This window comes from Dama dama, chromosome 11 (genome assembly GCF_033118175.1).
Source record: "Dama dama isolate Ldn47 chromosome 11, ASM3311817v1, whole genome shotgun sequence".
NCBI classification, from domain to species: Eukaryota; Metazoa; Chordata; class Mammalia; order Artiodactyla; family Cervidae; genus Dama; species Dama dama.
The window spans coordinates 84537612-84553174 of NC_083691.1; the positions used below are offsets into that span (position 1 = coordinate 84537612).

The 15563-nt window shown below is 41.3% G+C and overlaps 1 protein-coding gene across 2 annotated transcripts in view; it reads right to left on the bottom strand.

Moving 5' to 3' along the window:
• CRIM1 (cysteine rich transmembrane BMP regulator 1) overlaps nt 1-15563 on the bottom strand; it is a 202968-nt gene that overhangs the window by 151303 nt on the left and 36102 nt on the right. For both annotated transcript variants that reach the window (XM_061155608.1, XM_061155607.1), the window contains exon 2: nt 10814-10987. In XM_061155608.1, coding sequence (XP_061011591.1) covers nt 10814-10987 — 174 coding nt within the window. The remainder of the gene's footprint in view (nt 1-10813; nt 10988-15563) is intronic.

Genomic DNA, 15563 nt, shown 5'->3' on the forward strand with positions numbered 1-15563 from the left:
CATTACTTGTAAACTCCAAGGTCACTGACAGCACCATATTCTCTGGGAGGATGGCTCACAAATTCCTTATCTCCAGTCCAGATCTCTGAGTTCCAGACTCATAACTCCCATTTTTCCCTTGATCTTCCATCGATGCTTCCCAGCTGGCTCAGTGGTAAAGAACTCACCTGCCAATTCAGGAGATGCAAGTTCGATCCCTGGGTCAGGAAGGTCCCCTGGAGAAGGAAATGGCAACCCACCCCAGTATTCTTGCCTGGGAAATCCCATGGACAGAGAAGCAAAAGAGTCAGACACAACCAAGCGACTAAACAACAACAAACCTCCACAGATAGCTCAAACATAACAATGCAGACTCAATATCTACCTCATCTTACCTCCCATAAAGCTGCCCTCCTTATATTCCACATCCTAGTACATGACACCACTATATAGCCTGACCACTGTGCCCGCCCCAAGGAGCTAAACAATCACCCCTCACTTCCAATTCTGGGAGTCTTTCTCTTCCTCATTCTCCAAAGTCAGCTGCTAAAGCCCACTGACTTGCCACTTTATCCTTCCCACCTGGCCCCCTCTGTCCGTTCTCTCTTTGCTACTCCAAGGCTCTTCTTAAATTCTCCTTTCCCTTCTGTTGAGCTGCTTGACATGCCTCTCTGAGTTGGACTCCATCCCCAATTCCTCCACAATGCCTTCCTGGCTTTACCCCTCCCTAAAGCAGTTCTTATTTGTCCACCCTGCATAACACAATGATATAAAGTATCTCAAGACAATTTTTGACTATCTTTTCCTTAAAACATCTTACAGAGAAAAAAATAATATAGGCTAAAATTAAAAAACTTTAAACGTTACCTCTAAGGGCTTTCAGCTAAAACAAAGGAGGACATTCTTAAGTTCCAAGAGTCTTCCTCCTTTGGCAAAATATTCATTGTGTAGCTCCAAACAGGAATGAGTTTCACAGAACCCATACTATTCCAGTAAGCCACGTGACGCATGATACAGCAGTGCCAAACATGTAAACTTAAGAACACATCTTATGGACCCCACACAGATAGCCCTTTGCCTAGACTCTGCCTGGTGATAAATCAGTGTGAACTGGGTTTTTATTTTTCTCTAGAAGCTCCCCACAAGGCTAGATCTCCATGTAGAAAGGGCAGATTTTTCCTCAAGGATGTGTGTCTATCTTTGTAGTCCTTAACATACTTATCATGAAGATACGCATGTATGAATGCTAATGAGTTAATTACACCAAAAATTATCTAAATGACAAATAGCTCTACTTGGATGTCAAGTTCAATTTATCTGAAACAAAGCTCCTGAGTTCCCCCTTAAATCTGCTCTGGCACCTAGTAAAAAGTACTACAATTTGCTTAAACTCCAAATCTAAGAGTTTTCCTGGATTCCTCTTTTTCTCAGCCCTACATGTAATCCATCAACAAGCCTAGTACCAAATCACCTCCCATCCACACCTCTTCTCCATCTCCAGCTCTCAGGTCTGAGTTCCTGTTATCTCTTATCTGAACCACTATCTGTGGACTCTTTCCCATTCTTGCATCTTCCCAGTCTCCCCACAAGTCTTAATTCTCCACCATATTCATGTTTGAGAACATGCATCAAATCACATGACACTCTTGTTCACAATCCTTTAGCCACTTTCCTACGAACTCATCACAAAATACTTAGCGTCATCTACAAGGCAGCGCATGACCTGGCCCTCACTCCTGTCTCACTCTCTCTCATGACCTTCCGGGCACCCTGACCTTTCCTGCTTTCTCGTGACATTCTTTCCACACACCAAGCTTGCCCTCACTGAGCGCTTCCACACTGGCAGTGTCCTGTGCATGGACCTCTCTCCCTTCAGATCATTACCAGTTCGGCTCCTTCTTACAGTCGGATTTCAGGTCAAATGCTCTTCCTTCAAGGAGAACTTCCCTGACACTGACGTCCATATCTCAAACAACTTCCTCAGTCGGCCCGGTAATTCTCCACCATATCATCCTGGCGATTACTCTTCATAGCTCTTATCACACTTGTGATGCTTCCCTCTCACTTCTGATCTACTGTCACCCCTCCCTTTCTGCGTGTGAGCTCCACAGGAGTTGTGTCCTCAGCAGCTGAACTATGACTAGCACACACTTGGCACTCAGTGAGTATCTGCTGGATGGAACAATGCAGACGAATGTTTTCTAGCGTGGTTGACATCCTTCTCTGAATTGGAAATGATTTCATGTTCCTGATTACTTCTCAAATGTATTTCAACCACTCTGAATTATAGTAAATTTTTTTTTTTTTGGAAAATAAAAGCTACTTACCCCAATCTGGAGTCATATGCAAGCTTTAAAGTCCAACTTATTCACCGTATCATGGAAGTCTTTCATAACAACTTCAGCTTCCATTACTAAGCCCAGAGAGGCCCCTCCAGAAAACCTTTGGGGCAGCTGCAGAGGCTAATACTGCTCTTATTAATGTGGTCTCCTCTTCTGATGGTCTTTGTTAATGTGGTCCCCTCTTCTGATGGTCTTTGTTAATGTGGTCCCCTCTTCTGATGGTCTATCAATTTAACTTTTGGGGAGCTCAGGACAGCATGCACCAAGACAATGAAAAATAGGTAGCAATGGCATAAAACTACAAGCTTTGTTAAGATCAAGGTGGGATGACTTGCAGGTCATTCCCTGTCTCTCCTTCCTCAGAAAAATACAAATGATTCAGACAAACCATTTCGTACATAAGGCATGACTGGCTGTTATCCAGTATGGTATTTCCTCTAAATTTGTGACAAACAAACTTTATGATGTTGTATTCACTAAAATCCAGGACCAATGACCTCCCTTTTAAACAAATAAAATACCCAGGAACCTTTTTTAAAAAATACCCTGAATCGTCATTATTCTTCATAAATCTTTATTGACTAAAATGACTTTCATGCATTTTTAAAAAAATGTTGCTGCATTTATGCTTAAAATTCAATTTATGTTCAGAATTCACTCACAAAACATAGAAATGAAGACCCATGATTTTCAGCATGATGCTCTGGCAAGAACACTAGACCTTCTACCTTATCCCTAAATACATATATATCTTCACACTACAGAATGCCCCAGAGAACGGTGCTTAAAGGAAGGCTTTCATTAACTAGTCACCTTCTCACAAGAAACCACAAAAACCAAGTCTAAATTTATCAGGTCATGCATCATCTTGGGACTTAATCTCACTTGGCTCTGCAAACTCACCCATGCTCTGCACAACCCTCCCCCCTGAATACTTCTACTGGGCCTTGTAGAACTCAGACTGTCATCACCAACATCCCTTTTGCTGTCCTTCTCCCCTCCAGATGCTCCTTCACCTCTGTGCTCCAATGAACACCTGCGTCCTCCCTGACTGCACTCTGCCCCGTGAAATCCTCCCAAGTGGGGATGGCTTCACCTTCCACATGCCATAAATCCTGAGGGTGGGGGAGGGGTCTTCTTGGTTTTCATCACTACTTTCAGATCATTCTTCCTTTTCTCCTTAAAAAAAAAATACCTTGTTTGCATGAAGCACATGCAATCAGATCCTGCCCCACCTCCATACAAGTGGTGCATTATCTTCTTGCAGAATTTCTGCCTCTTGTTCATTCCCTGTTCACTGCTGCTTCCTTCCTGCCAGCAGTGATGGCCTGGCTGGTCACTGTCTAAGTACTCTCCTGCCTAACTCAATCGCAGGGCCCTTCGCTTTCTAGAGGACTCACTATGAAAAACCCTTACGCTAGTTAAATCCACCTTTCCACCTCTGCTGCATGTGCCAGAGTCAGAGAAAAGCACACAATTGTGCTGGCTGTTCTTCCTTCAAATTTATAGCCGCTAACCTCAAGCATGCTGTCAACACTAGCAGACGACCCTAATACACTTCCCTACTTAATTCACTCCTCCTCTCTCTGACTTCTCTATTTTCCATTTCCTCTCCCTCCTCAATTTTTCACACCCTTCTTCCACCTCAATGTTAGCTGATGACCTTGTTTTATAACCTCTGAGAAATAGGAACAATTTTGCTCCTCTCCCTCCTCAATGCCTTTGATTCTATAATCATCACCATTCTTACCCTATTAGTTTCTCCCTTTTTACTAGATCATTCTTGTCACCAAACATGCTGTAACATTTGCCATATTTTTAAAGTCCTTTTTGACTTTCAGTTCAGTACAGTCGCTCAGTCATGTCCGACTCTTTGTGACCCCCTGAACTGCAGCACGCCAGGCCTCCCTGTCCATCACCAACTCTCAGAGTTTACTCAAACTCATGTCCATCGAGTCGGTGATGCCATCCAGCCATCTCATTCTCTGTCATCCCCTTCTCCTCCTGCCCCCAATCCCTCCCAGCATCAGGGTCTTTTCCAATGAGTCAACTCTTCACATCAGGTGGCCAAAGTATTGGAGTTTCAGCTTCAGCATCAGTCCTTCCAATGAACACCCAGGACTGATTTCCTTTAGGATGGACTGGTTGGATCTCCTTGCAGTCCAAGGGAGGACTCTCAAGAGTCTTCTCCAACATCACAGTTCAAAAGCATCAATTTTTTGGCGCTCAACTTTCTTCACAACCACTTCACTTGTTGGTTTCAAGTTTTGAGATGTTTTCCCATTGCTGTTACTTGTACCATCATTCTTCTACTATTTCAGGTTAGGAAACGAGAATCACCTTTGTATATTTTCATCCCTCCCTTACCTATAAGCAGATGCTTCATGTTCTTCCATCAAAATGACATTGCTCTTCCTTGCTTTTCCCTTGCCATCCCCTAGACCCGTCTCTATGGCACTACATCTAAATAATGTAAAGAGCTCTCCTACAAGCCTCAACTGCAGAATCTCTCCCTGCTAATTCATTACATAACCCCCACAACTCCAATCTGCCTAACACTGATTTCTTCATGCTCTGCTGCTCTTCACTCATAAACCTACAGTGACTTTTGATAGCTCCTATCACTGGGCCTGAGTTCCCTGCACCATATGAAAGGTATTTCATCACCTGGTCCTGTCCTGACTCCTCATCTTTAGTTCCTATTTACCTATAGACATAAAAACTTGCTCTCCTACATTCATTTCCCAAGTATCTTACACGTAAGTCATGCAAATCTCACTTGGTCACTTCATTCTTTTGTCCACATCATTCTGCCTGGAATGCATCACCATCCAAATTCTAAATTGTTCAGACTCCAACTCCTCCACAATACTTTATCATATAATTCCCGGTAACATTTTTTTGGTCCTAAGTTCTTATAGCATTCCAAGTCCTCAATGCTATTAATGATTTAATTATATGCAGTGATACACCATCACTAACTTTTTCATTTGCAATATACTTGAATATAGAGTTTTTTCTTCAACATTGTCTCTCAGGAAAGGAAACCCCACAGTACTGACTTCTTACATGACCTCAAATATTACAGAGTGCTTTATTTTTTTTTTTAAAAAAGTACAGATCTAAACAGACATTTCTCCAAAGAAGACACACGGATGGCCAAAAAGCACATGAAAAGATGTTCAGCATCACTAATTATTAGAAAAATGCAAATCACAACTACAATGAGGTATCACCCTACATCAGTTAGAATGACCATCAGCAAAAAATCTACAAACAATTAAATGCTGGAGAGAGTGTGGAGAAAAGGGAACCCTCCTACATTATTGGTGGGAATGTAAATTTGTACAGCCACTATGCAGAGCAGTATTGCATGTGTGTATGCTCAGTCGTGTCGGATTTTTTGTGACCCCATGGACTGCAGACCGCCAAGTTTCTCTGTCTATGGGATTTCCCAGGCACAAATACTGGAATGGGTTGCCATTTCCTTCTCCAGGAGATCTTCCCGACCCAGGGATCAAATCTGCTTTCCCTGTGTCTCCTGCATTGGCAGGTGGATTCTTTTTCTTTTTTTTGTTAATTTATTTTCTTATTGAAGGACAATTGCTTTACAGAATTTTGCTGTTTTCTATCAAATCTCAACATGGATCAGCCATAGGTATACATATATCCCCTCCCTTTTGAACCTCCCTCCCGTCTCCCTCCCCATCCCACCCCTCTAGGTTGACACAGAGCCCCTGTTTGAGTTTCCTGAGCAATACAGAAAATTCCAGTTGGCTATCTATTTTACATACGGTAATGTAAGTTTCTATGCTACTCTTTCCATACATCTCACCCTCTCCTCCCCCCTCCCCATCTCCATAAGCCTATTCTCTATGTCTGTTTCTCCACTACTGCCCTGTAAATAAGTTCTTCAGTGCCATTTTTTTATATTCTGTATATGTGCATTAGAATATGATATTTATCTTTCTCTTTCTGACTCACTTCACTCTGTATAATAGGTTCTAGGTTCATCCACCTCATCAGGACTGACTCAAATGGGTTCCTTTTTATGGCTGAGTGATATTCCATTGTGTATATTTTCGCAACTTCTTTACCCATTCAGCTGCTGATGGACATCTACGTTGCTTCCATGTTCTAGCTATTGTAAATAGTGCTGCAATGAACAATGGGATACATGTGTGTTTTTCAACCTTGGTTTCCTCAGGGTATATGCCTAGGAGTGGGATTGCTGGGTCGTATGGTGGTTTTATTCCTAGTTTTTTAAGGAGTCTCCATACCATCTTCCATAGTGGCTGTGTCAATTTACATCCCTACCAACAGTGCAAGAGTGTTCCCTTTTCTCCACACCCTCTCCAGCATTTATTGTTTGTAGACTTTTTGATGATGGCCATTTTGACCAGTGTGAGGTGATATCTCATTGTAGTTCTGATTTGCATTTTCTAATAATGAGCAATGTTGAGCATCTTTTCATGTGTTTATTAGACATCTGTACGTTGTCTTTGGAGAAATGTCTGTTTAGGTCTTTTTACCAGTTTTTGATTAGGTTGTTTGTTTTTCTGGCATTGAGTTGTATAAGCTGCTTGTATATTTTGGAAATTAATCCTTTGTCAGCTGTTTCATTTGCTATTATTTTCTCCCATTCTGAGGGCTGTCTTTTCACCTTGCTTATAGTTTCCTTTGTTGTGCAAAAGCTTTTAAGTTTAATCAGGTCCCACTTGTTTACTTCTGATTTTATTTCCATTACTCTAGGAGGTGAGTCATAGAGGAACTTGCTTTGATTTATGTCATCGAGTGTTCTGCCTAAGTTTTCCTGTAAGACTGGCAGGTAGATTCTTTACCACTGAGGCACCTGGGAAGCCATGGAGAACAGTATGGAGGTTCTTTAAAAAACTGAGAACAGAACTACCATATTAACTCAGCATTTCGACTTCTGGCCATATACCCAAAGAAAGCCATAATTCAATAATTTGAAAAGATACATGCATCCCAATGTTCACTGCAGTACTACTTTACAATAGCCAGGACATGGTAGCAACCTAAATTGTCTATCAACAGAGGAATGGATAAAGAATATGTGGGTACATATACACAACAAAATATTACTCAGCAATAAAAAAAGAATAAAATAATTTCATTTTTGAGATTGTCAAACTGAGTGAAGTCTCAACACAGAAAGACAAATATCATATAATATCACTTATATGTGGAATCTAAAAAAGGGTACAAATGAGCTTACTTACAAAACAGAAGTAGAGTATTTGGATATAGAAAACAAACTTATGATGACCAGGGGATGGGGACTGGGACTGACATATCTGCTTACCATACATAAAGCAGGTAGGTAATAAGAATGGGCTGTATAGCATAGGGAACTCTACTCCATGCTCTATAGTGGCCTATGAAGGAAAAGGATCTGAAAAAAGAGATACGTACACATTCACATATGTTTATGTATAACTGAGTCACTTTGTTGAACACCTGAAGCTAACACAACATTGTCAACTACACTCCAGTAAAAATTAAAACAAAAAAACAAACAAGATCCCCTCGAGTAGGAAATGGCAACCTACTTCAGTATTCCTGCCTGGAAAATTCCATGGACAGAGGAACTTGGAGGGCTACAGTCCACGGGGTCGCAAAGAGCTGGACACGACTGAGCAACTGAGCGTGCACACACAATTTGTGGAAGACACATTAACCTTGAATGACCTCTACCAGTCCTACTTTTGGATTTTTTATACAGAGGCCATCAGACAGAATCTGTTTGGAAAAAAAGGGGGGGGGGAGCATAAAGAAATTTAATCAGCCACAGTAATTATTCCTGAGGGAATGATCTCAAAATTGGAAGTGCTGGATCTTGTAAACAGCCTTTTCAGAAACACTTTAAAAATCAATGCAGTGAATCGCCACATTGTAAAGATCATAAATATACACCTCACTAATTAAAATTGTAACTGTCCTAGTTTTAAGTGCAAAGACACCCTGTTTGGAACAAAACTTGTGTTAACCTGGATTCTAAATCGGCTCTATCTCCAACAACTTAGACGGCAATGAGGAATGTGTGCTCAGAAATGGGTGTTAAATGACACAGAAAACAGCTCCAGCAAAGACAATGACAGTGACAGAGATGCATTTGAGATGTGACTAAAACAGTTAAGTGAAATATAAGAAGAGCAAAAAGTAATCCTCTAAACTGCTATATTATATGATGTGACTTAAAATATGCATGAATAATTAAATGAATTGAATAGATATTTGACCGCTTCATCTATGCCCCTGAAAATTTATACACTGAAGTTGGCAAAAATACTGAAAAGCAGGCAACAGAGGTGAGGACAGGGGTGAGCAAAGGGCCTCAAGACAATACAAACGAGCTTGGTTAACTGCTGTCAATGGCATAATATGATTCAGAAAAGACTTTACGGGCCTGTCAGTCATCCACTGTGTATAGCTGAAGTTTTCAATTTTCAAACTGAAGGACTGAACTAAATGCTATCTAAAAGTCCTGAGGTTCTAAAACTTTATTTCTTTTGTTTTCTACTCAATAGTCTTAATGATCCAGCAGCACTGGAAAATACAAACAGAAATGCTATTTTAGAGGCTACTATGCATTTCTTATGGAGAAGGAAATGGCAACCCACTCCAGTGTTCTTGCCTGGAGAATCCCAGGGACGGGGGAGCCTGGTGGGCTGCCGTCTTTGGGGTCGCAGAGAGTTGGACACGACTGAAGCGACTTAGCAGCAGCAGCAGCATGCATTTCTTAATGGGCTTCCCTAGTAGCTCAGCTGCTAAAGAACCCACCTGCAATGCAGGGGACCCCGGTTCAACTCCTGGGTTAGGAAGATCCACTGGAGAAGGGAGGGGCTATTCACTCCAGGATTCTCGGGCTTCCCTGGTGATTTGGACGGTAAAGAATTATCCCGCAATGCGGGAGACCCGGGTTCAATCCCTGGGCTTGGAAGATCTCTCGGAGAAGAGAATGATTACCCACTCTAGTATTCTGGCCTGGAGAATTCATGGTCAGAGGAGCCTGGCAGGCTATAGTCCATGGGGTCACAAAGAGTTGGACACAAATGAGCGACTTTCACTTTAATATACACTTCTTATTCTTTACAACCATTTAATATGTCTTGGAAACAATGCAATTCAAAAACTTCAGTACTGCTCTACTGCCTTTATGAGCTTGATTTTGGACTTGGTATTCCAAACTATATTACCAGCTTCTCCATCACTATAGAGATATAAAAGTGTATTTTGCAGTGACATGGATAAACCAAGAGACTGTCATACTGATTGAAGTCAGAGAAAGACAAATATCATGTGACATCACTTACATGTGAAATCTGAAAAAATGGAACAAATGAACTTATTAACAAAACAGAAATAGAGTCACTGATGTAGAAAACTCATGGTTACCAAGAGAGGAAAAGGGGGTGATAAGCTGGGAGAGTAGGGTTGACATATATACACTACTGTATATAAAATAGATAACTACTGAGAACCTCCTGCATAGCACGGGGAACTCTATTCAGTACTCTAATGAACTATGTGGGAAGAGAATCTAAAAGAGTGGCTGTACGCATGTGTATAACTGGTTCACTTTGCTGCATAGAAGAAACGAACACAACACTGCAAATCAAGTGAACACCAACAAAAAGAATTACAGAAAACAATCAAACCAAGAATATCTCATTCAGCCCTCTTTCCCCCCGAGTGGAACCAGGGGCTCTGAGACAGTTCACTGCTGCCCAGGGGCAGAGCTGAGTCCAAAGCCCAGGCCACACCCTCTGTTAATTCCGGCGACGAGCCGCGGCACCCAGCTCTGGCTATGTCACTCCTGATTACTGCGGTCATCAATCATACTTTCAAGTCCTCCAACTCTTATCTAGGTTTTATGCATGAATGTACAAAAGTTATGGGCCACGTTAGTATAATTTTCTTGTTATTTTAATGTGATTTCTGACTTCATTCCAAAAGGGAAACACCCAATGACCTGTCCACACCTATGTGGTTTTGCCCCATGGCAAAGCCCACCTCAGCCTCCAACAGTCACTGCACAAAGCTCCCACCCCCACCTCCTCTAAACTGCATGTTCTTGCCAGACTGCATTTCTAATCGGCACTCCTCCTGGAGCACCATCCTATGGTAAATCAAGCAGAATGGACATGGGGACAACAGATGCTGATCTCAGGCATGCCTCGTGTGACATCATCCATTAAACACAGGTGACCCAGGCAGGCAGGCGCAAACTACTTTGCCTGTACTGCCCCAGCGTCACCATCCCGCAGCTTTTAAGAAACACACACGTGTGCGCAGACACACACGCATGCATACTCCATCACATTCGCACCTGGTCAACTTTTGGAATCTTGTTTGAGATCAAAGCTCCTACTCATCTCTGTAAGCTCGTCTTTGCCTTTTCCAGCTCAAATACCATCAGTGCTCAGAGTTATGTGACATAAGGCTTGCAACCGAAAATGAGTACTCACCTTCAATCCTCTTTAAAGCTGAAAGGCACATATCCTTCCTTGGAAACTCGAAGGGATTGTTACAGGTTCGAATGGTGTCACACTCACATTTCCCATTGATTAGATTGCAGCCAGAGACAAGGTTTTCATTGCAAGGTTCAAAACCAAGCAGTTGGTCATCATCCCAGTTCTCATCTGGAAAACAATTAACAACCACATAATGTTTGCTTGTTAGCTTCACTCAAAGGCCTGTCTGAAAGCATTAATGTGCAAAGGTGTCAAGATTAACATCCAGTTTTGAACCTCAATTCAGGAAAGGCAGTCTGGCTGCACTTTACAAATGAATGAAACCCAACCTAATAAACGAGAAGACTGAAATACAGCTAGTCGCATCAACATTAGTTAGCTATATTTACAATCATTTCTAATCAAAAACTACTACTCTTCTGATGTGTTATTACAGTAACAATTGAGATTCCTTTAAAGTTTTTAATTTTAAACAAAGATTCCAAGATTTTCCCATGTTCAATAAAACTATAGGAGCTGCATCTGTCAATCTACGAAATTATTCCAAAAAACTCGTTTTTTTTTTTTTTTTTTTTTTACTGCATCTGATAGAGACTAGTTTCGGGTTTAAAATAGTTCTGAAACTTCATACATCAAGGCAGTGCTAATAAATGCAAACAGACACCACCCTCCAATGAATGCACTTCAGTTCAGATGCTAAGGTCCATTACTGCCCACAACCAACGTCAGGAAAAACAGGAAAAACAAACAAAACTAATGGCTACAGCCTAGGGAGAGGCTGAAGTCGTCAAATTCTGAAGCTGAGACCAAATCAATGTCCGGGTCAAGGAATAGGGTTGACTGTAAGAAATAAAGTGAAAGTGCTAGTCACTCAGTCGTGTCTGACTCTTTGCGACCCCGTGGACTGTAGCCCACCAGGCTCCTCTGTCCATGGGATTCCCCAGGCAAGAATACTGGAGTGGGTTGCCATTTCCTTCTTCAGGAGATCTTCCCAAACCAGGGACTGAAGTCAGGTCTCTGGCACTGCAGGCAGAATCTTTACCAAGTGAGCCACCAGTGTGAAAGTCGCTCAGTTGTGTCCGACTCTTTGCAACCCCATGGACTATACAGTCCATGGAATTCTCCAGGCCAGAATACTGGAGTGGGTAGCCTTTCCCTTCTTTAGAGGATCTTCCCAACCCAGGGATCACACCCAGGTCTCCCACATTGCAGGCGGATTCTTTACCAGCTGAGCCACCAGGGAAGACCCTAAAATAGATTTTAAAACCAACTTTCATGGGACCCAGCTCAGAAAAATGAAACAAACATGACAGAACTACAGGCAGACTCAATCCTTAATTGAATTCCTCATAGTGGAAACACCTGTTTAGGAAACCAGACTATTTCTCTGAGTCTCTGGTATGTTATATTAGTTTTCTCCTCTCTTAACATTATCTTTAATAGATACTTTATCACACCTTAACTGGGTACTGACTATTAAATAGTAAACATGTTTCTGATAACCATATCTTGAGAGAATATTTTTAAAGTGCTTGAATTTAAGGTACTTAAACCTGTTCCTCAAAGTAAGGCAGATATAAAGCCATCTTAAGAATGTGTTATTGCAGAAGACAGTGCAAACAAAATGGGTACGATTTTTATAAGGCTAACTTTTCCTTCTGGTGACACTGTTGACTTACTAAGTCAGGAAAAGACTGTTTTCCCTCACTGAAATAAATAATTTTCTTGTCAAGGTGTCTTTAGAAGGATATCATTTACAAAACAGAGAGCTTCAGGGTGATTCTTTGAAAAGGGAGAAGAGAAAATCCCCTGTGTTTTGATTTCAGAAGACCAGGTTCTCTTATTTGATCAAAACTTCAGCTCTCAGTAAAATGATTTTAGAAGTTTAAACAAAAACAAAAGTTACCTGTTTGAAGATCTGTTTTCCTATTTAGTCTGTATTTGGCCCTTAGAAATAACATGTACGTAATGTGTACACACACAAAGGGACACTCCTATCTTCAAGATGGAAAACCAGAAAAATACACTGAAACAACTCAACAAGGTAAAATAGGTGATTCAGTTATAATACATGATGCAATGGCTCATGTAGATAATTTATCTCTATATTTAATTGCTGACGTGTTATTAGTACCACCAGCCTCATCCAGTTCTGTGAAATTTACCATGAAGAAATTTTTTGACTGAATATTCAAATTTGGAATTCAAAAGTTAGTTCAACCCTAGGAATGTAAAAGCTAGCAAGAAACTCAAGTTAACATCCAAACCACTGAAAATCTGTATTTCTCCTCTTTCCTATCTCATTCCAAGAAGAAATTTTTATCACAATCATTTTAAATATGTATCGTTACTATATCACCAGTGTGTTGAGGGGATTCTGATGCAGATTTTCCCCTCACAATAAACACCCCTCCCTCCATTATAACTGGAGTTCCCTGACACATCACTCTTCTGAACCACTGCAGCATCCTCTCACCTGTCTCCTTGCGTTACCCCGTTAACTCACTCTGTCAGCAGAATCATCTTCCTCAAAAGACAGACTTGCTCACTGGCTCTCTCTTGCCAACAAGAAAAAGTCCAAACTTCTTATTGTAGATACGATTCGTCATGATACAGCTTGTACCTATTTGTATAGACTCACTGTGCACCAATCCCTCACACAACCTAATGTGCCAGAAGTACACAGATTCTCACCACAAACCCTCAAGAAACACTCCCATGCCTTTGCTCACAGAGTATCATCTGCCTAAAACACCTCCTTCTCCCCTTCCTCTTGATAACGCCTATTCATTCCAAGACCCAAGTCAAGGGGTGGGATGAGTTGGGAGACTGCATGGACCTATATACACTATTATGTGTAAAACAGATAACTAACGAAAATCTACCGTGCAGCACAGGGACCTCTACCCAATGCTCTGTGGTGACCTAAACGGGAGGGGAATCCAAAAAAGTGGGGATATGCATAGCTGCTTCACTTTGCTGTACGGCAGAAATTAACACAATGTTATAAAGCAACTGTACTCCAATAAAAATTTTTTAAAAATTAAAAAAAAACCACACCCAAGTCAAATGTCACTTCTTCGAGAAGTCTTCTCCAGCTCTGAGCTGCTCTATCCTCCATGTTCCTATAAATACCTGTGCACACCTCTTATCCTTTCCAGTAATGGCTTCATGTAAGTCAAACTTCCCCATTAGACAGAGTCCTCATGCACAAGAGCCAGGTCTTATCCAACTCTGACCATCCTTAACACCATGACTTAGTACAACATTCAATAATCATATTTTTCATGTCACTGGTATGGTTAATGCTGTTGTCTATGCTTTTAAAAAAAAAAACAAACTAACAGAAAATGTCTTGTTAAAAAATATATAGATATATATCAAGGGAAACTATGTTTCATTATAACGAACTTGTTTACACAATAAAAATCTTATTCAAGAAGCTCATTAGTAAAGTGTTAATGAGGCAGGCATTTTGAAATTTTCAGACATACTTTGGTCCCTTTAGGTATCATCTGCCATTATCTCTCTCCCAGGTCAGCTCTAGACTTCAGCCTCTTATCACCTGCCTGGCATCAAGGGCACTTGCAAGGAGTTCATCTCAGGCCAATTTGTTTTCACTGCCAGATGTTTTTCTCTGGCCTCCCCACAGGAAGACCATTTTCCCTGAGTGTGGAGTCAGAATTAAAAGGCAACTTCCCTTAATACCCGCCCCAGCTCCTTACTGTTCTCAGCAGAAGCCTCTTGGCAGCAATGACAGGCTGCATCTAATGGTGCACAGGTAAGCCTGGCCACCCCCTCAGGAAATGCCACGGCCACTGTGTCCAGTCAGGAGGCATCTGACTCTAAAGCCAAAAACGTCTTACATGCTTTTCTTTTCTTTCTTGAGGGGAAACCCTTTCAATTCTATGCCCCCATCTTAATCAATACTTTGCTTTTCTTCTTGGCAAATAGTTCCCTTAGCAACCGCTGCTTCATAGGATCAAGTACAACATGCTCGAGACAAATGCTTTTGTGTTTTTCTATTACAGAACATTATACTTTAAAATAATTTACCAGCCAACCAACAGGGACTGAAAAGCAAAAATTCAGTGAGGTTTGATTATACAGAAATCAAATCTGAGCCCAACAGTGCTGCTGACAGCACTTGGCAAATTTGATGTTTTAAAATCTCTTTTCTTAAGTAAATCTATGTATACAGCACAAGGATCAAGGTTCTGATTCTGATATAGTTTTTCATTTCTCCTTGGACTGGTCAAGGGTAAGAAGGGAGAAAAAAAAAAGGAGTTAATAACAGGAATTGCTATGACAAACCTGGACAGCATATTAAAAAACAGAGACATTACTTTGCTGACAAAGTTCTATCTAGTCAAAGCTATGGTTTTTCCAGCAGTCATGTATGAATGTGAGAACCGGACCATAAAGAAAGCTGAGCGCAGAAGAATCGATGCTTTTGAACCGTGGTGTTGAGAAGACTCTTGAGTCCCTTGGACTGCAAGGAGATTCAACCAGTCCGTCCTAAAGAAAATCAGTCCTGAATATTCATTGGAAAGACTGATGCTCAAGCTGAAGATACAATTCTTTGGCCACCTTATGTGAAGAGCCCACTCACTGGAAAATATCCTGCTTCTGGGAAAGATTAAAGGTAGAAGGAGAAGGGCACGACAAAGGATGAGATGGCTGGATGGCACCACCGATGCAACGGACATGAATTTGAGCAAGTTCTGGGAGTTGGTAATGGACG